The sequence below is a fragment of the Rousettus aegyptiacus genome, unplaced genomic scaffold, assembly GCF_014176215.1.
Source record: "Rousettus aegyptiacus isolate mRouAeg1 unplaced genomic scaffold, mRouAeg1.p scaffold_m13_p_13, whole genome shotgun sequence".
Taxonomy (NCBI): domain Eukaryota; kingdom Metazoa; phylum Chordata; class Mammalia; order Chiroptera; family Pteropodidae; genus Rousettus; species Rousettus aegyptiacus.
Window position 1 is genome coordinate 71,261,493 of NW_023416288.1, and position 19,750 is coordinate 71,281,242.

At 39.2% G+C, this 19,750-nt stretch overlaps 1 protein-coding gene across 4 annotated transcripts in view; it reads left to right on the forward strand.

The window, feature by feature from the left end:
• Positions 1-4,808, forward strand: part of WNT2 (Wnt family member 2) — a 42,490-nt gene extending 37,682 nt beyond the window's left edge. For 3 of the 4 annotated variants that reach the window (XM_016135472.2, XM_036231001.1, XM_016135474.2), the window contains exon 5: positions 325-4,808. In XM_016135472.2, coding sequence (XP_015990958.2) covers positions 325-554 — 230 coding nt within the window. In that variant the 3' untranslated portion in view covers positions 555-4,808. The remainder of the gene's footprint in view (positions 1-324) is intronic. The other variant, XM_036231000.1, reaches the window with a different exon arrangement.
• The last annotated feature ends 14,942 nt before the right edge of the window (positions 4,809-19,750 follow it).

Sequence of the window (19,750 nt, forward strand, 5' to 3'; positions counted from 1 at the left end):
GATCCATTATTCCAAGGCCAGGTAAGAAAAATCTTAAAAGTTTATCTACCTCAAAAGTGGGAACGCTGGAGTCGGGTTCCCCAAAGCTTCACTGACATCCATCCGTCCTGGGCTTGGCCCTCTAAAGCACCACAGTGCTCCCTGCAGTGGGCCCCCAGGGTTGACCCGTGCTACATGGGCCCCCAGAATTGGTGGTACAGTCCCAAGCTGTGGTGAGGTGAGGTCGGAGCCCTATCCTGGGGTGTGACTTCATAACTCTTCTCCAGATGCATGTTGCATTCCACCTACACCTTTTCAGTGACACCCCCCTGGCTTGTCTTCCAGGCTCCCTGGGTACAGCAGGACGTGTGTGCAACCTGACCTCCCGAGGCATGGACAGCTGTGAAGTCATGTGCTGCGGGAGAGGCTACGACACCTCCCGCGTCACGAGGATGACCAAGTGTGAGTGTAAGTTCCACTGGTGCTGTGCTGTCCGCTGTCAGGACTGCCTGGAGGCCCTGGACGTGCACACGTGCAAGGCACCTAAGAGTGCCGACTGGGCGGCTACCACATGACCATAGCGGAGGTCACCGTCCGCCTTCCCTCCCTCAAGGACTCCACTGGATCTGAAGGACACTGGGCCTTTGGGTTCTCTCGGGGAGATATTTCCTAAGACAAGGTCTCAACAGAAGCTCCTCCTCCCTCCCTGGGGGCCCCAGGATTGGGCCACATGCTACACATAGAGCAGGCCCTACTCTCTTCACTTCCAGAACTCTGGGACACATCTCTGCCTGGTCACGGCCACCAGAGGGGAGGGTGGGGGTGGGCCCAGATCACTGTCTCCACCCACCTAAAGAGTCCCTCTTTTGAGAGCATTTGGCCTGAGGGAGAAGGAGTGTCTCAAGTGAGCTTTCTCTGTTTTCCAACAAATGATCAAGTTAAATTCCGTACTTCTCTCTGGAGGGTAAAGTAATGAAAGCAGGATCGACTGCCACCGAATTAACTTTAATTTTTGAAAAGACCAAGCAAGGCTTTTGCCCGGTCACATGACTTCCACAGCCACTACTGCCAGAGATAATTGGTAATCACCTGGAGAATGGTAGTTTTCAACAACCTTTAGGTTTAAAGTGCATATATTTCAAGGCGTTTATGGCCATATTAAAATCTGATGTGACAAGGTGGGACTTTTGTCCTTTGGTACAGCAATAGCAAAAGCCTCAGAGAGTGATTGCTTCGCATAACTGCCCCCTTGATGTAAAGAACCTTTAGGTAATGAGACTTCTTTCTCACCTAGGATCTGAAGGGAGTTAAAAAGAAGATTGACAGTCTGGCAGTATTCTGTAACTATTGGGCGAAGATGGAGGAAAATAACTTAGTGAGTGGCATATCAGAAAATGTGTCTGTACAGATAAGGAAAAGGGAGGGAGGCGTAAAATTCCTATCTGGCATGATGCATGAGGCCTATGGAATTTTGTAGCTGAAACAACTTTGAGGATGAAAACGTTTGAGATGACAAGAGAAGGGAACCAAAATGCTGACAGAGAGATTTTTCAGGGCTAAGTCATGCCTAGACAGCCTCTACCACGAGCAGGTGCCCCGAAGAAGTTGGCCGTGTGTGCAGAGAAGTGTCAACTAGTACCTATCACCCTTCAAGCACATTTTAAAGACCTGTCATATGTTATTGTGTTCACTTGTGCTTACATGATGACAAGATACCGTAGCCTAAAACAGATGACACATAGCCTTGCTTATAAATTTGGTAACCCTAGTATGTTATACTGCAAACAAACTGTAACTTGGAGACTATATTTAAGGGGCCTAGCTATAATTATAAGAACATCAATATGCAAGTTGTGGTTGGCTTCTACCATGAGCTAAAAGATGACATCCAAGGGAAATGGAGAGGCTGCCTGCTGCATGGTGTATATTATACGAAAAAAAGGTAAAATATATGAATCTACTTCTCATCTGCTCCCACAATTAGGTTCTTGTTCAAAATGTGATCTCTTCACAGAGCTACATTGACTTACAGGATGTTTCATTACATGTATCTGATATCAAATTATTAACGCTTTTTTTTTTTTTTTTAATACTTTGGGCTTCAGTTTCTCTATCCTTGGTTTACAGCAAGACATTTAGACTGAGGCTTGTGGAAAACAACCTGCTGGAGTACTTTGTCATAATCGATATTTGCCTCCTAGCCCTCTTAAAAATGACAGCATTCATCTCTTTGCCCTCATTCCTAAACCCCCAAATTAGTTATCTAATTTTTTCAAAGTGTCTCTTCCCTCTTTCTGTGGGTGGGAAAAGTGACGTGTAACGGTAGCTGCTCTGAGCTCAGCGTGGGCCAGCAGGGAGTGGGACGGCTGGGCCAACAGGCTCGGTCTTAGTTACACTGAAGCTTGCTGTGAATGCCTTCCTGGGAGGACGAAGGGACTTTCATGGGGTCCCTAAGCCATCAGGATGCAAATATTTTAAGGCATTTATTGTCTCAACAGAAGCCCCTCCTCCCTCCCTGGAGGCCTACTGGATGAACTGTGAAATTATAAATCTATGGGTATATTTACACATGGAAAGGACCTTAGAGGACAGCTCAGCTCCCCTCAGTTTGTATCTGGGGAAACTGAGACCAAGAGAGGTGAAGGGGTCTTTGCAAATAGCCGTTACCCCAGTGTCGCATCACAAACAAGACCACACTCCAAGAATATTCAAGAAAATCAAGCACTTTATTAAATGAAACTAGTTTGTCTCAGAATCAACTTGGTGGATTCTAAATAATATTAGCATCCAAAGGCAATGTTCATTTTTTTCATTCCTAAGATGTTTACATAAATTGTTCATTTGTAAGGGAGATTGGCAACCTTCTCAAGTGGCAGTGGATGTGGCTGTTGTGGAGGGCATAATAAGAGAGTGAACATTTTTATCTTCTTTTACTTCCAAAAGAGAAAAATCTCCATTATTTGAAAAAAAAAAAATGGGAAAAAACTGTGAGGATAATTTCAAACTCAATTTCTTTAGGAGTTGGAGGAAGATGGATAGTCCATGATTCTAAAATATACCAAACTATTGACTATCTGAGGCTTTTAAGGGAATGCATAGCACAAATTACCCTAAACAAGAGAATCTATTTAGGTCAAATCCCCTTGCAAATTCCCTCCCAATAAAAGTCTCTTTGTAAAATGAAGTTTTTTAGGCCCAAGATGAAACTCATTAATTTAATGCAATATCCAAAAAAGTTCCACACAATAGATCTTGACTAATCCACTGGAGTTTTCTTCCATAAAGATAAAATCTGCACATGACTCTGAGACTTAGCAAATGTTTTCTTCAATAGATTTGCCTCCCTAAACTAGTCTGCAGTGCCAACTAATCTTTGTCTGCATTCTGTGAACACACTTGTCAAAGTACATTCTAGTTACAGCCTCTTAGATAGCCCCTCATGCTCTGAAAACATTAACACCTGCCTTAAGTGACCAGTTTGCCCCCTCACATGGCTTAAGTACAAGCACAAAACCCCCCGGTGCCATGACCACACTTGGCTCTGGCTCTGTGCCCTTCTGGGATGGGGGCCCTGGCATGTTAACCACAGATGCTTCAGAATGGAAGTGGAAGGGGCATAGGTCACCCCAGAACACTGATAGTCTTAGACAGACGGGTATCAACAGATTGAAATGAGCATCTCAGAAAGATCTGTCAAATGGCAATGTAGTGCATAGAGCCTAGTGATGGGGAGGGTGAGTGAAAGGGAAGAAGTCAGGTGGCTTTTTCCTCCAGTGACCTGAGCGTGGCGATGGCGGAGAGTGGCTTTTTCAGCTCTTGTTGATAACTTGCACCCTTCCTTCAGCTGTTGCTTCCCCATCCCCTCCAGCACCTGCTTCAGGGCCTCAGGCCCATGCCCAGATCCTCCACACCTGTGATGCAGCTAGAGGCTGCCAACATTAATTTCAAGAGATGTTTTCAATTGTCACAACCATATTCCTTTTTACTGGCATTAGGTAGCTTGAGAACATCAGGTATTACGTTTCTTTTTCAAAGACAGTAGCTTTCAAGTCAGAAAATCTACCTTGACATTGACATTTCTTGTCCTTACTAACTCGTTAAGGGATCTTGCATAGGCTCTAGGAGACCTAAAGGAAGCCGACCTCCCTCTGAGAAGCAGCCGACATGACTGTGCGTGCGCTGTGCTTGACGACACTTTCAGGCCAGGATTTTGTTATTACTTCCCATTCATTGAAGGCTGGCCCCGGGGCTGGTGTCGTCTCGCTCAGCCGAAGAGCATTCATCTCACCTCTTGCCCACTCTCGAAATAAAGGCTCAGAGAGGCGTCCAATGGACCAGAACCATTCTTTCGTGTCTGTTTACTGTATTGCCACCTGGGTTTCCTTATCTTAAGAGCAAGAATTGTACTCTTAACAAATAGACCTCAACATTTCCAAAGCTAGTAAGTCACTTTTGTCAGGTCTGTGCCGACCTCCTGAAAAGCAATGCACTGGTGGAAGCTGACAGCTAAGGCGTGCTTATCCTGACCTTATCCTCAGCTAGGCGGAGAAAATTTTCACTCATCCATGAGAATGTTCTTTACATTTTTCTGTAGATCAGCAAGGTGACAGGTGGTTTGCAAAGCCCAATATGATCATTATTTTTCTAAATCATAGTTATTCCAACTCTAAGATTTTTTCCCCCCTGATATTCACCTGGATTCCTATTTAACCTCCTCCTTCCACAAGCTAATAAAAGTGTCATGCAGATTGTTACAAAGAACTATTGTTATTTACAAGTCTACATTTTCTGTAAAATCAAAACATAATAAAGTGAATTTTCAGTGTTGACTTTGTTATTTTAAACTTGTGATCATTTTGCCAATCCCTCTGCTGAAGTGCAGTCCCTGCAGGTTGTGGGAATTATCCCCTTGTCTTTTCTCAGGACCATGGGTAACACAGCTAGACCAAGAGATGTCTTAAGTTTGTAAAGATCTTCAGGGAAGGCCATTGACTTACCTTGCTGATAACCACTCTCATGAGTCAGTGGGTGATACGTTCTGGATCGTGTAAGTCCTAGCACCCCTCTTGGTCTCTCCACACCCGATGACTTCTCTGAATTACTGCTTTTCATGTGAGTGCTTGCTCTGGGCTGAACTGTTATTTTCTCAGCTCGATTAAACATATTCAAGACCCCTCACCCTTTTATTGAGATCTGTTCATCCTGATTGTGTGCTGCTTATATACAGGCGTGAAAGTTCAAAACATGGAAATAAACTCTCCCCCAGCAAAGGAGCTTCACCTCCACTTTCTTCTCTCTGATAAACTACATTTTGGGGTAACCTGACTAAGCAAGGTGCCGACTCTGCACTTCAAACATCCCCAGTGGTCCTACAGTCAGCTTCTCTAGGATTGTTTCTCTAGGATTCCATTGTTCTTTTCAGAAACCCCTATGTTGGATGATCTGAAGAAGAGGTGGTGTCACATGTGTCTGTGTATGTCTGGCAAAGGGCATCTCCCCTAAATATTTTTGCCCAAACCTTGTCAATGAAATTTCCCTGTTACCCAACCCTTTGGGTGAGTGGGCTGTCCTGTGGGATCTTTAGAGGCAATTCTAGTCTCTACCCACTAAATGCCTGAAGTAACTCTCCTGTTTCCTGGTGCGACAACCAAAAGTATCTCCAGACATTGCCAAGTGTCCCTGGGGAGGGGAGGAGGCAGCAGGAGGGGAGCTTAAAACTATTCCTACTGAGAAGCACTGGGGTTAAATCCTCTATTCAAATGCAAGCCATCTATATCCCTGCCATTTTCACTTAGGAACACCTCACTGGGAGTATTAGATTAAAGAGATGAGTTCTCAGTGTTAGTGCATCAGACCAGCTGGGAAGGAATCTTCTGGAAAGGGTATAGTCTTAGAACCCCTCAGGTCATGGGCAGAAGGAGACAGACTGAGACTTAAAGCTCACTTAGGCCACACTGCAGGTCCCCAGATGAAGGGGAAGCATGAGGCTCCTGGGTTTCTGAGGATGGGAATCAAATGAAGGATGGAAGTTTAGCAAAGAGAAACAAGAATGTGGTTTTAGAAGCTGGCAACAGAATTCCTCTTAGGAAATCCTCAGTTTCACAATACTCAGTGGGGGGAAAAAAAAGAAAGAAAGAAAAAGCTCAAAACCTGTCCTGGAAGGTGGAGGAGTGGGAATGACCTAGCTCTGCCTACGGTAGTTGAGTAATTTTGAGTTGCTCAGGACAGATGGGCAGGTAATAATAAAGAAGGGGCATTGTAACATGGATTAAGTCTGAATTTCAAGCAAAGACATAGTGAGACTTCCCAGTTGAAGACTTGTAGCGGTAGTCATCTGAGTGTTCATTGAAAGCCCCGCCCCCACCAACACACGCACACATACACACACACGCACGCGCACACACACACAGCCAGATGTCCCTATTGTAGGTAACCCTAGCCTTGTATGGGTGGATTTTAGTGGTGTGAAAGAATCAGAGTGCTGTCTAGCATGTGACAACAGAGGTAGAAAGGGACAGCACAGGCTGGACATGAGATGGGGTTGAGTGGGGAAAGAAAGAGGTCTGGGCGATGGATGAAATAAAGGGTAGTCCCAACTGACTAAAGGATTTGGGACAGATGGCAACTGGCTGAAAGAAGGAAGACGAAAGCCTGTCTTCTTTTACTTCACAAACTTTCATGAGCCAAACTGAGTTTATATTTTAGGCTGCCCAAGGAAGTGAAGAGCAGATGAGAATAACTTGTATCAATAAATAACTCTTCATCTGTTCCTTCATGCTATTATCTAGTTCTAGATAATATAGCATGATTAAAAACTGATCAACATGATCAATTGACCACTCAGATTATTTTTAGACGCTTAACTTGATTTTGTAATTTCTGAGTAGTGTCTGACTCTGTGAAAGCCCCTGTAATTGAATCACAGGCTCTGGATTTCCCCAGGCAGTCCACCCAATCCTATTTTAACAGCACCGCAGGTTTCCCTTAGTTCCACAGATGAGAAGAATCACATTACTGCCCATAAACCCTATTCAAATAATAAATGATGAAGATGCATCCAGTATCTACTCAGCTGGATTGCTCACACTGGTTACTTTAGCAGAGGCTGGGGAGCTTGGCAAATCCATCTGCAAATGCTTAGGGGCTTCATGTTACAGGTGGAGGTCACACACCAGCCGAACAAATAGCAGGAAATACAGAGAACAAAATCTGAATTGGAGTCTCTAAAAGTCTACCCTTCCATATAAACTTTGGCATCTGCTCCTTGATCATTATTCTCCAATAGTAATGAAGACTTCGTGAAAGACCTTGAACTCTGAGTCGTCATTGTGGAATTATGCTTAATCAAGACAAATATTCCCAGCCTAAGAAGACAACTAAAAGGATAAGGGAGTAAGGGTTTAATTTTCCTATATATTGCTGTAACTATAAACAATGCCCTATCTTCTCAGCAACTCTCATGGAATAATAAGCACTAGTATTTTTTAAAGTATTTACACCAGTCCTTAGAGATTTTATTAGAACCATGATTCACAGATGAGAAATTTCCCTCTTCTACGGGATTTAGTAACTGGAGTAAGAATTACTCAGTAGACTGTCTATATAGATAAATGAGTTTGAATACTTCTTCTGGCTATTAATCATTCATTCACTGTGATTTTCTCTCTCTTTTTTTCTTTAACCAACTGAACAACAGTGATCTCTCTGGTTTACATATTGCAGACATATAATTAAAGTTTCTGAAAATTCCATTGTTCTTTCATATGGATATGGGACTTCAACAGGGCAGTGAGGTTCTGTGACACTCCCAGGATCCTGAGAGTGAGGATTCATGGAATCACAAAAATGTCACATTTGGAAGGAGCAATGCACATCGGTTATTCTAAACTCTTCATTTTATGCCTGGGAAAACAAAAGAAATTTTATGGTGTGGACCGTGATGTAAACAAGACACTCTGAATCATCTTCAGGGAAGAACAGTTATTATTCACTCAATCTGTCTGTACTGAGTATCTCCTGTGAGTCAACCACTGTGCTGCATACTGGAAATGTAATAGTGACTAAAACAGAAGTGCCTTTGCTCAGAGCCTCCTGGGAGGGCTAACGTGTAACACAACACACTTTACTTCTTACTTTACAAGTCCTTTCACAAGGCCTTTACTCCTTAAAACAACCTAAGATATAAATATAATTATCTTCCTTTTTAAAATGAGACAAGCTTCTGAGAGATTTAGTAATTGGCCCAAGGTCATTAAAAAAAGCATTGTAAGAGGCAGAGCCTGGACTCAACTATTTGTTTCCTAACTTTCATTCCAGTATCCTTTTCAGTATACCGGAGCTCCCTCTGATTAAAATCACATGAGAAGCATGCTGTCCAATGGGCTGTTGAAAATTACTTAGTTGATTCCATGACAATACCCTCAAAAAAAAGAGAATGTATGTACTTCCAAAAGATTTCAGTGATTTCTGATTTCATTTATATGCAATCCAGATAGCAAATTATATGTAGATGCAGTTAACAAAATTCTACCAGAAAGCAAGTGACTTTTAATTACTTATTTAACAAAGTACTTTTATTTAAAATAAAATAGTTTTAAGATTCTCCTAAAGAATCAGAGATTCCTGGTCATAAGAAGTCTACTTTATTATGTGGAGATTGAATCTACAATTGAAGATGGTTCAAAAATATTATGTATCAACTCAAACATGGTATGCATCATGATTTATTTATTAAGTTTTCCCCAGACTTCTACCTAAATGCTTGATTATCCAGGTTGAATTAACATATCAATAATTTAAAAAAATATTTTACTTAAGTTTTGCCCTCTTTCTCTGAAGAAGGGAGACAGTTAAAATTTCCTTAGCAATAATGCACAAGAATTATTTTTTCAGAATTTTTTTCAAATGTAACAATGTATTTAAAAATATTTTTGAAGGTACAAAGTATATATAAATATGATATGAGCATCCATTAGCAATAGTAATATTTCTACATTGTTTAACATGAAATATGGGTGGTCTTTCTTTCCATAAAGCAAACTGGGAAGATTTGTGTAATCCTAGATTATTAGGTCATATTTCTGGAACAACAGTTGATCCCTCCTCTACCTTCTGATCTAAAACCAGTCCAGCAGGACATGTCGCTGGCACCGACCTTCGACTGACCTCTGATTGACTTAGTCCAGTCTTGTGGTTGGGCTTTTTCCTGATGGTGGCCAAATCAGCAGAAGGAAAGTCTCTTCAGAATATAAAGGAACCAACAATAAGTCCTTGCACAAATATCTGAGGCATGTAAGAGAGTAAGAGAGAAATGTTGTCTTAAATGGAATCTTAAACAATGGTTCAGAAGAGAGGGTGAAGAGTTTTTATTATAATTACTCTAGAAGTGTATGGAATAGATTTACACTCATGTTTATTCATGATGAAAAAGAAAAACTGTCCCTAGATATGCATTTTAATTTGTGAGAAAGCTTCTAAGAAATGTGAGATCATGGAGAAGGTGGTCCTTAAAATAAGTAAGTAAATAAAATCCAGGGAGTGTAATCCTGCCTAGAATGTGATTCATTCTTTTGGAGCAATAAATAGAGTACGGTGATGTCCAAAATCAATTTTCTGTTTCTTGGATATGAAAGCATTTTCCCTATAACAACTATAGCAGAATCAGATCCCTAGGTAGATAATACTGACAACCATGAAGGGGAACAACTCAACTCCAAATGTCATTTTTCTTTCACTTGTCCTGAAATGGAGCCTAAAATTCTCACCCTTGCTAATGCTGCCTGAGGATTAAAAACCTATTTTAGAAAATTTTCTTTTAAAATGCAAGAATGTTACTCAGTTTTATTCCTTAATTTAACAATTATTTATTTAACAAATATCTGGCACAATTTATCATCTATCAAATATTTTCCCCAGTGTTGGGGAAACAGCATTCGATAAGGTAAATGAAATATATGGGACTTCGATTTCTGGAAATGTGGCAGAATAACTGTCCCATAAAGAAGCATCCTACTGCAAAATGCCTAGAAGTTTGACAGCAGGTAAAATAAGCATCCTTTGAAATATATAGGTGGACTCTATCCACTCCTACTCTGGAATACAGAAAAGGTCCAAAAAGTGAAGAGGAAGCTTAAAACTCAAACTTTGATACTCCAGTGAAGGCCTACTAATCTACCTCTCTGGAACACTGGGTTTTAAAGCCCATGTTAATTAAGAAAACAAGGTCTTAGACCCTCTTGAAGTGAGGAATTGGAATTAGAATGCAACATCCCAGCCCTTCCTCCATAAAGTCAGAACCTCCAAAGTGCTATACATTCAATAAAGGAAAAATTCCACCACCAGCATAGGGAATAGACTGGGAACTAGCTTGTTATGAAATGGGTTTAATGTAGGAAAAGATTAATTAGTTAAAATAAATTTACAGCTCTGACTATTTACAGCTACCAGCCTCTTTTCGCCTTAGTTTGATGTTAGAATTTACATAATCATATGTTCTAGGAATTGCCTACCCAAGAAATTAACCTTAAAAAACAAGACAAAATGAAACAAAAACAGTTTTAGACTAAAGTGCCTAGCAGGCAAGAACGAAATCTCTTTGGGATCATATTTTCAACCAGGCTGCAGAGGATTTTCACAGATAAAGCTTCACCAAACCTGAGTTCATAATCTAAAATTACAAAACACACCAAAAATCAAGAGGTACATAAACATCAACCCACAGACTTAGACTCCCAAGAATATTAGATAGCATAATTTTTATACTTAGACTATGAAACAAATCTATCTAGAAATTAAAAAAGAAAACTAAAATGAACAATAGACATGGATAAGATATTTAATACTTGAAGAAAAAAATTAAGCTAAAATATATTTGAAAAAATTAAAAGAACATCCATAAATTAAAATGATAGCTACTGGTATTAAAAACTCAGTGTTCTGCCTGTGGCCACAGTTGAAGAAACATTGTTCAAGTCTTCCCTCCTGCTGCCATTGTGTCTAATTCGAAGTCTCTCAAAGAGCCTGAAGAGATTCAGAGACTCTTCACCACAGGTTTGAACTTTAAAATAATGAAGGAGAGACTGAGGGGTCATTTCGAGCCAGGGAGAACACTCACAGATTGTGCGGTAATGAAAAATTCAAACACCAAGCACTCCGGAAACTTTGGGTTTGTCACGTATGACACTGTGGTACAAGCAGACATAGTCATGAATGCAAGGCCACTCAAGGTGGCTAGAAGAGTTGTGGAACCAAAGAGGGCTGTCTTGAGAGAGGGTTTCAAGACCAAGTGTTCCGTTACTTATTAAAAAAGTGTTATTAAAAAAGACACTGAAGAACATCATGTAAGAGATTATTTTGATTAGTATAGGAAGATTGAGGTGATTGAAATCATTAATGACTAAGGCAGTGACAAGAAGAGAAGCTTTGATATTTCATTCAGAAATATCATACTGTGAATAGCTATAACTGTAAAGTAAGGAGAACTATGGATAAGCAAGAGATGGCTGCTGCCTCATCCAAATGTCTTTTTGAAAATTTTGGCAGTGGTTGTGGAGATTATTTTAGAGGAAATGAGAACTTTGGTCATGGATTTTCAGTGGTTGTGACGGCCTTGGTGGCAGCCATGGTGTTGGTGGATACAGTGGTAATCATGAATCAAGTGATGATGGTAGCAGTTTGAGAGGTCATAGAAGCTACAATGACTCTGGCAATTATGACAATCAATCTTCAACTCTGGACACACAAAAGGAGAAAACTTTGAAGGCAAAAGCTCTGGTCCTTATAGTAGTAGTGGTATAGGCCAATACTTTGCCAAGCCACAAACCATTGTGGTTACAAGTGTTCCAGCAACACCAGTAGTATAGCAGTGATGGAAATTTTTAATTGCTTCCAAAAAATAAAAATAAAAAAGGCAACTTATTAAAAGAGAAGAGACAGAGAAGTGACAGAAAAGTTACAAGTTATAACATTCGTATGGCAAAAAAAAAAAAAATTTTTTTTAAATGAGGATTTTTTTTGTGACTACCTATAAAACAGGTATTTTAGTTTCTATTTGTGGAAAGCATAAAGCATTCCAATAAAAAATTTAAATGTAGGATTGTGTTGTTTTGTTTTTGTTGTTCACATGTTGTTGATTGCTAACTGTAATCATTTGATCATGATGGTGGTTAAATGTGTCTTAAAAAAAAAATCTTAGTGATGAACAGAAAAGTAGATATAGCCAAAGTGAAAGCTAGTGAAATAGAAGATAGATCTAAGGAAATTACTCGAAATGCTGCCCAAGGTATAAGAAAATGGAAAATATGAAGAGAGTTAGTTAAGAGACATGGAAGGTAGAATGAATAGATCCATCTTATATCTCATCATAGGAATTCCAGAAAGAAAGAAGACAGAAAATGAGAAAGATAAGCTTTTTTCAGAATGGATGAAAAATATGAACCCTCAGTTTCAAGAAGTATAAGATCCAAGTAAGATAAACAAAAAAATTCCACACTAAAACATATTTCTGAAAAAGTACAGAGAGTAAAAGAAAAAGAGGAGATATCAAAAGCTAGCAGAGAGATAAAATAAGTTTCCTACAAAAGTAAATAATCAGACCGAAAGCAGACTTTTCCAAAGCAATAATGAAAACAAGAATGTAATGGAATAATATTTTTTAAACCCTGAAAAAAATAAGTATTATTCTATTACTCTATATCCAGCTGAACAAAGGTGAAATAAAGACATTTTCTGCCAAATAAAATCTACCAAGAATGGACCTTATCTATAGAAACTTTAGGAAAAGAAATATATTCCATGAGGAATGCAAGAAGAAATAATGAGCAAAGAAATTTGTATATGTGCCATTAAAAATACAATACTAAACTCATAAAAATAACTAGTAACTACTAATTTCTGATAATAAACCAAGGTGAAATAGTGTTGGCAACAATATTAAGATGGAAAGAAAATGATTAAATATAAGCATTTTAAGTTTTTTTAAACTTTAGATATTGTTAAGTAAGCCTATTAGAAAATGTAAGGATAAAAATTGAAACAAAAATCCATAACTTCCAATTAATTAGAGAGATAAAAAAAATTTAAACTCTTAATCCAAAAGAAGAATAGATTTGTAGGTGTGGATGTGGGAGGTCTTAGACTGAAAGTAAGGAAACTGGTTAGAATTTTATTGGTCATAAGAGCAATTAAATACCTAGGAGTAAAATACCTAAGAGTGAAGAACTACAAAAGAAAAAGAAAAAAGAAAAGAAAAAAAAAGAAAGAAAAAGAAAAAAGAAAAGAAAACCTACAAAACTTTAGTAATGAAAATGAGATATTTGAATAAATAGACTGCCATAAAAAGACCTAATCTTGTAGAATGTAACTTTCTACTAAAATTAGTCTGTAAAGCTACAATTCCTGTACAAGACTAGCTGAGGATGCTCATGATTGTTTCCATGAGGCGGGCTTTCTCCCTCCCTCCCTTTCCCCACTCCAGTTTTCCTTCTCACTTCTCACTCTGGCTTCAACTCTAGAGTACCAGGCATGTAGCAGGCATTCGATATATTCTTTTAAAATAAGAGAATGAATAAATTACTGACTCAATCATTCTGCAAACAATTCTGATTTACTTTGTCAAAAAAATATTCCCATCAAGCATGGTACACAACGCATACCAAGATAATACCCAACTTTGACTCTCTGCATAAGTATGCAAACCAACCTCTAGCCAAGGACATATTTTGGATTGATTACAACTGGAAAATTTCTGTTAAAGATTTCCTGAGAAACACAACTAGATGACAACATTGACTTCTTAGTGTTAACCTGATGAAAAATAACCCACTTTAAAATACAAGAACAGAAGATCATTGAGTACTAATTAAATATTTCTAAACACTTCTTAAAGTCAACAAAATTCTGATTTTATATAGTATTTCGATAGCTTCCTATCATTTGGCTCAAGAAATGTCTTCAAATAAATGAATGAATGAATGAATACCCATCATAAAATCATCAGAAATTTACAATCTAATAAATTTGCTGTTGACAGTCAAAAAGATCTCAAAGGCCTAATAGTCTGCAAGTTTGTTGTCTTAAAATACAAAAATATAGGCATGTTACTATAAATTGTACACCCCTATGGTCTTTGCCCCTACTCCCACTACAAAATGTATAGCTGGACCTTGAAAGATAGTATAACTAGTATACCCCTCCCTCTCTACTCCTTTATCAGCTTTATACACTTTCCCTAATTTATTGCTTATTCATCTATGTATCCTGAGTGGATATCCAGGATTTCTCATTTGGGGCTCCCGCTTCAAATTGTTCAAGAATCCCAGGGACTCACAGAACCCAAGTTGGTCAGTGCTTCCACACAGCATAACTGAAAAATGTACCTTGTTGGGTCAAATCACTAGACAACCCAATGCTCACGCTTAGGCTCCAAGGGTGTAGCCTGCTATGTTTTCACTTTCTGTTCAGTCATTGTTCTCAAAAAGTGACAACATATCTTGGTGGCTGGGTCCCTCAGCCTCACCTGCACCTTTAGCTGGAGCTTCTTTTTCTGTGAAGCATGTATTGCCAGAAGATTCTCTTATAAGGAATCCCCTTCGGGGCTCTTGGCATACCCTAATGCTAGCAGATATTTGTTAGGACCACACTCTTAAAAACAGGTTTTTCTAATTGCGGCTCTCAGGAAGAAGAGCCTGGGGTCTCACACTCATTCCCTACCAGAAGCCTCCAGGGCTCCTTTCTCAAACTAATCAGCCACAGAAATTTAAAAAAGATTCTGTTACATGTTCTCCCTAGGGCAAAGAGAGTCTAGTGCCCTTATATTAGCATAACTAAGACTGGCACAAATTATTCCCCTCATAATGAAATTCTGCTCCAAACTAATTTGTGTCTTCATTTCTACACCTAGTAGTTACAGTACCAAGACACCCTAGCTTGAAAATGTAACCCATGCCCTTTGCTTTCAGGCAAAATGTGGTAGGCCAGAGCAGGCCGAGCCTCCTACTCTGATAGCTCTTCCTCGCTTGGCCTCCTTGCCTCTGGGCCATGGCCTGTCTCAACTTGAGCATCTCAGCCCTCTAGGTGTGAATTTTATATTACAGATTATCTTTAGGTACACAATACCAACATTTTAAAACACAAACCAACTATTCCTTAAGGCCTAAGGGAAGAATAAGAAATTTGTTTCAACACTAGTGGAAAAACTGTTGAACAGTGCAAGCAGAGCTCCACTATATCTTTTTTTTAAAGTAATTTTTTATTTTTCAATTACGGTTGACATACAGTACTACATCAGTTTTAGGTGTACAGCATAGTGAGTAGACATTTATATAATTTATGAAGTGGTAACTCTGATAAATCTAGTACCCATTTGACACTATACATAGTTGTTATAATATTATTGACTATATTCCTATACGATAATTTACATCTCCATGACAATTTTGTAACTACCAATTTGTACTTCTTCATACCTCCCCTTTTTGTTACCTATCCCCCAACTCCCTCCCATCTGGCAACCATAAAAATGTTCTCTGTATCTATGTTTGTTTCTGGTTTTTTTTGTTCATTTTTTTCTCCACATGTAAGTGAAATCATATGGCCTTTGTCTTTGTCTGACTTATTTCACTTTTCATAACCCTCTAGATCCATCCATGTTGCGGCAGATGGCAAGATTTTGTTCTCTTTTTTTATGGCTGACTACTATTCCATTGTATATATGAACCACCTCTTCTTTATTCATTCGTCCATGGATGGACACCCACATTTCCACCATATTTTAGTTATTGTAAATAATGCTACAAGGAACATATAGATGTACATGTCCCTTCAAAGTAGTGTTTTGAGTTTCTTTGAATAAATATGCAGAAGTGAGCTTACTAGGTCTCTGTTCATCTCTTATTATAGCCTTTGTTTTAAAGTCTGTTTTATCTAAAATAAGTATTGCTGCCCCAGCTTTTTTGTTTGTTTGTTTGTTTGTTTCCATTTTAATGAAATATCTTTTTCCATCTCTTCACTTTCAGTGTGTCTTTTCATCTGAAGTGAGTCCCTATAGACAGCATACGTAAGGGTCATGTTTTCTTATCCATTCTACCACCCTCTTTTGATTGAAACATTGAATCCATTTACTTTAAAGTAATTGTTGCTAGACATGTAGTTACTGCCATTTTATTGTTAATATTTTTTATCTTTATTTCTTTTCTCTTCTTCTTAAAGTTCTTCTAACATTTTCTATAATACTGGCTAGTAATGATGAACTCCTTTAGCTTTTTCTTGTCTGAGAAGCTTTTTATGTCTCCTTTGATTCTAAATGATAATGATAGCTTTTGCTGGGTAGAATGATCTTGGTTGTAAGTCCTTGCTTTTTATCACTTTGAATATTTCCTGCCAATCCCTTCTGGCCTGCAAAGTTTCTGTTGAGAAATCAGTTGACAGTCTTATGGGAGTTAGGTAGTAGGGGTGTAGGTAACTAACTGCCTTTCTCTTGTGGCTTTTAAGATTTTCTCTTTGTCTTTAACCTTTGGTATTTTAATTATGATGTGTCTTAGTGTAGACCTCTTTGGGTTCCTCTTGTTTGGGACTATCTGTTCTTCCTGGACTTGTATGTTGATTTCCTTCCCTAAGTTAGGGGAGTTTTTCCATCTTATTTCTTTAAATAGGTTTTCAATTCCTTGGTCTCTCTCTTTTCCTTCTGGTACCCCTATGATGTGAATGTTGGTACACTTGATATTGTTTCACATGCCTCTGAAACTATCCTCATTTTTTGGAATCCTTTTTACTTGTTGCTATTCTGATTGGTTGTTTTCTGGTGCCTTGTTTACAAATCACTGATTTGATCTTCTGCTTCATCTAATCTTCTGTTGATTTGCTCTAATGTATTTCTTACTTCAGTTATTGCATTTTTTAAAAATCTCTAACTAGCTCTTTTTTATGTTTCCTATCCCTATTTTTATGTTTTCTATCTTTTTGTTGAAGTCGTTGCTGAGGTCATTGAGCATCCTTATAACCAGTGTTTTGAACTCTGCAACTGGTAGATTGCTTGCCTCCATTTTCATTGTTGTTGTTTTGTTCTTTTTCTGGAATTATGTCTTGTTCTTTCATTGGGACATGTTTCTTTGTCTCCCCATTTTGGCTGCCTCCCTGTGTTTCTATGTTTTAGGTAGAGTCGCTACATCTCCTGGTTTTGGTAGAGTGGCCTCATGTAGTAGGTGTGCTGTGGGGTCCAGTGGCACAATCTCCATGGTCACCTGAGCTGGGTGTTCTAGGTGTGCCCCTAGAGTGGATTGTGTGTGCTCTTCTTTTGTAGTTAAGCCTTGGTTGCTATTTGAGTCCTACTTTTCATACATCTTTGCCCAACCATTCCTGTTTATTCTTCCAAACATTTCTTCCTCTTCTTTCTTGTTGTCCCCACCCATACCAAAGCCCTTGTCACCTCATCTCTAAATTATTATAATTAATTCACAAGAAGGCTCTCTGGCACCAGACTCCTCTCTCTTCAACACATCTTACTCACTCTTTCCAAATAAATTTCTTAGAACATGTTTTCATTATGTTTACTGCTGTTTTCCAAAATCATCACTGGTTCTTATTGCCTAAAAGGCCCCAATCCTTTATCCCTCCACAAATTATCCAAAACTGACCTTTCCAAATCTATTTCCCACCCTGCTAGTCAAATGACTCATGGCTGCTTAAATGTGCCAAGCACCCTTTCAGTAAACACTGCATCCTATGAAGGGAAAAGCTTTACAATCAGACAATTCTGTGTTCAGATCCCTGTTCTGTGCATGACTTGCTGGGTAAGCATGGGGAGGTTAATTAACCTCTCTGAGCTACAGCTCTTCCTTTGTCATAAGTGAATAACAGTACTGATTACATAAGGTCGTTCTGAAGATTAACAAGTAAACAGATGCAATGATATAAAGTAGACCCTTGGACATGGTAGATATTATTACTGCTTTGCTTAACTGACTTCTCTGTAGCTGCCCCATTGCCATTCCTCCAAGGGCTGATTGTTAGACTGTGGCTCTCAGCTCCAAACCTACCTTCTATGCTCAGGTTGGGCTGCAGGCCTGAGGCTGCAAACCCCATTTCTGCTTTGCCAGCTGCTTCTCAATAAACTCTTCCAGAAAGAGGTGCTAGACAGAGACTGCAAGGCCAGAGGAGGAAGGGACACTGTCTTTTTATTGGATGTTCCTGTGAGTGTTATTCCAGCAACAATTCTTCCTGCAACAACAGATGGCTCGGTTTTCAGGTTTTCCCCACACTCCAGAAGCAGCTTCATTGTGGCTCTAAGAGACACCTGCACCAGCTGGGCAGGACCCCTGCTTTAGCTCCAGGACCTCGTCTCTGAGTTTCTAATTTCTAATAATTTCAAACTATTTTCTTTGTTCTTCCACCCTCAGGGGTAGTAGCAGCTTCCTGCATTTCCTATCTCCATAATACCTCGCAGTTTCCTTTATGTTCTCTAGAACCCAGCTACTAATTCTGTATTTTAAATTCTCTGTTAATATAACTGGTGTGTTGTGTGATTCCTCACTGGACTTGGCTGATATCCCTCCCAACATTTCCTTTCTTCCCAAATGGAATACACACCTCATTGCAAGAAGGTCTCCATGGCCATCCCATCCTATGAACTCTTATAGACCCTTAGACTCACCACAGGCTAGAGCTAGAATGACCTTGGAAATAAATTTCTGATATGACTCTCTTGTCTTGCAATTGAAAAAGCTGAGGTTCAAAAGTTTGTTAAAGGCAGGACCTCCACCTGGGTCTCTTGCCTGCCTTCAATAAACCACCCACCTAGACCATTCACTCAGCCCTCAATTATGTGAGGTTCACAGCATCTCTAATTACTGCCTTGGAATATCATTTAGCTGATACCATTTAACTTAGGTGTAGGCATCTTTATAACAGAACACTACTGCGTGAGTTACTGGGTGCTGAATAGTGCATGGCCCGGTATTACACTGTATATGTGTGAGTATGTTGGGAGGACTCTAAATAACATTTACTGAACAAATTATTTAATTAACCCAGAACTGTGAACATGCCTCTCACATTCTAGATTATTGCTAGCAATGACCAACATCTGAATCTAATAACATTTGGGAAGAGTCTAGTCTTCAGAGGTGCTGAAAGGTCTTCTGAGCTGTTTCCTCCTTAGATTCCTCAAAACAGAGCTTTAATAGAATTTTGTAAGGATATATATCCTACCCATTAGACAAGAAGTTCATGTAAACTTATAGCACAGTTTTATCCAGTGATGTTTCCTCATTGATGTAATTTAACACTAAAAGTTATAAAAGTCTTGATGGGACAAAACATTTTAAAGAGGTAGACTAGTTTTCAAACTTTCTTCCATAAATTTGGCTGCAATAAAATAACCTCTAAATATGAAAAGGAGAGAGTAAATGCAGCATGGGGAGTGACTGAACCCATAGGAATTGTTTTCCAGCAATTTCTGGGGCAGCACATGGCTGTGACAGCCTGCCATGGGAACAGTATTGAGGGCTCAGAGTGCGACCTGATTGTTGCCATGGTCCACACTTTCCATACATGCTTTCCCTGAAAGCCTCAACTTCTCTTCCAAAGAAGGTATGCTCTGCCTCAAGACCAATCTGTAGAGACAAGTCATGTCAGCCTGCAGCTTCCAGAATGATAAAAACGAGGGGCCAGAGAATGCCAAGGAGGCAAGTTATTCTCACCAAAGAAAGGCAGTTGAGGATCCATTAATTAGAACTTAACTTTGACCTGCGCTTTCGAATTTTTTAAAATTGATTTG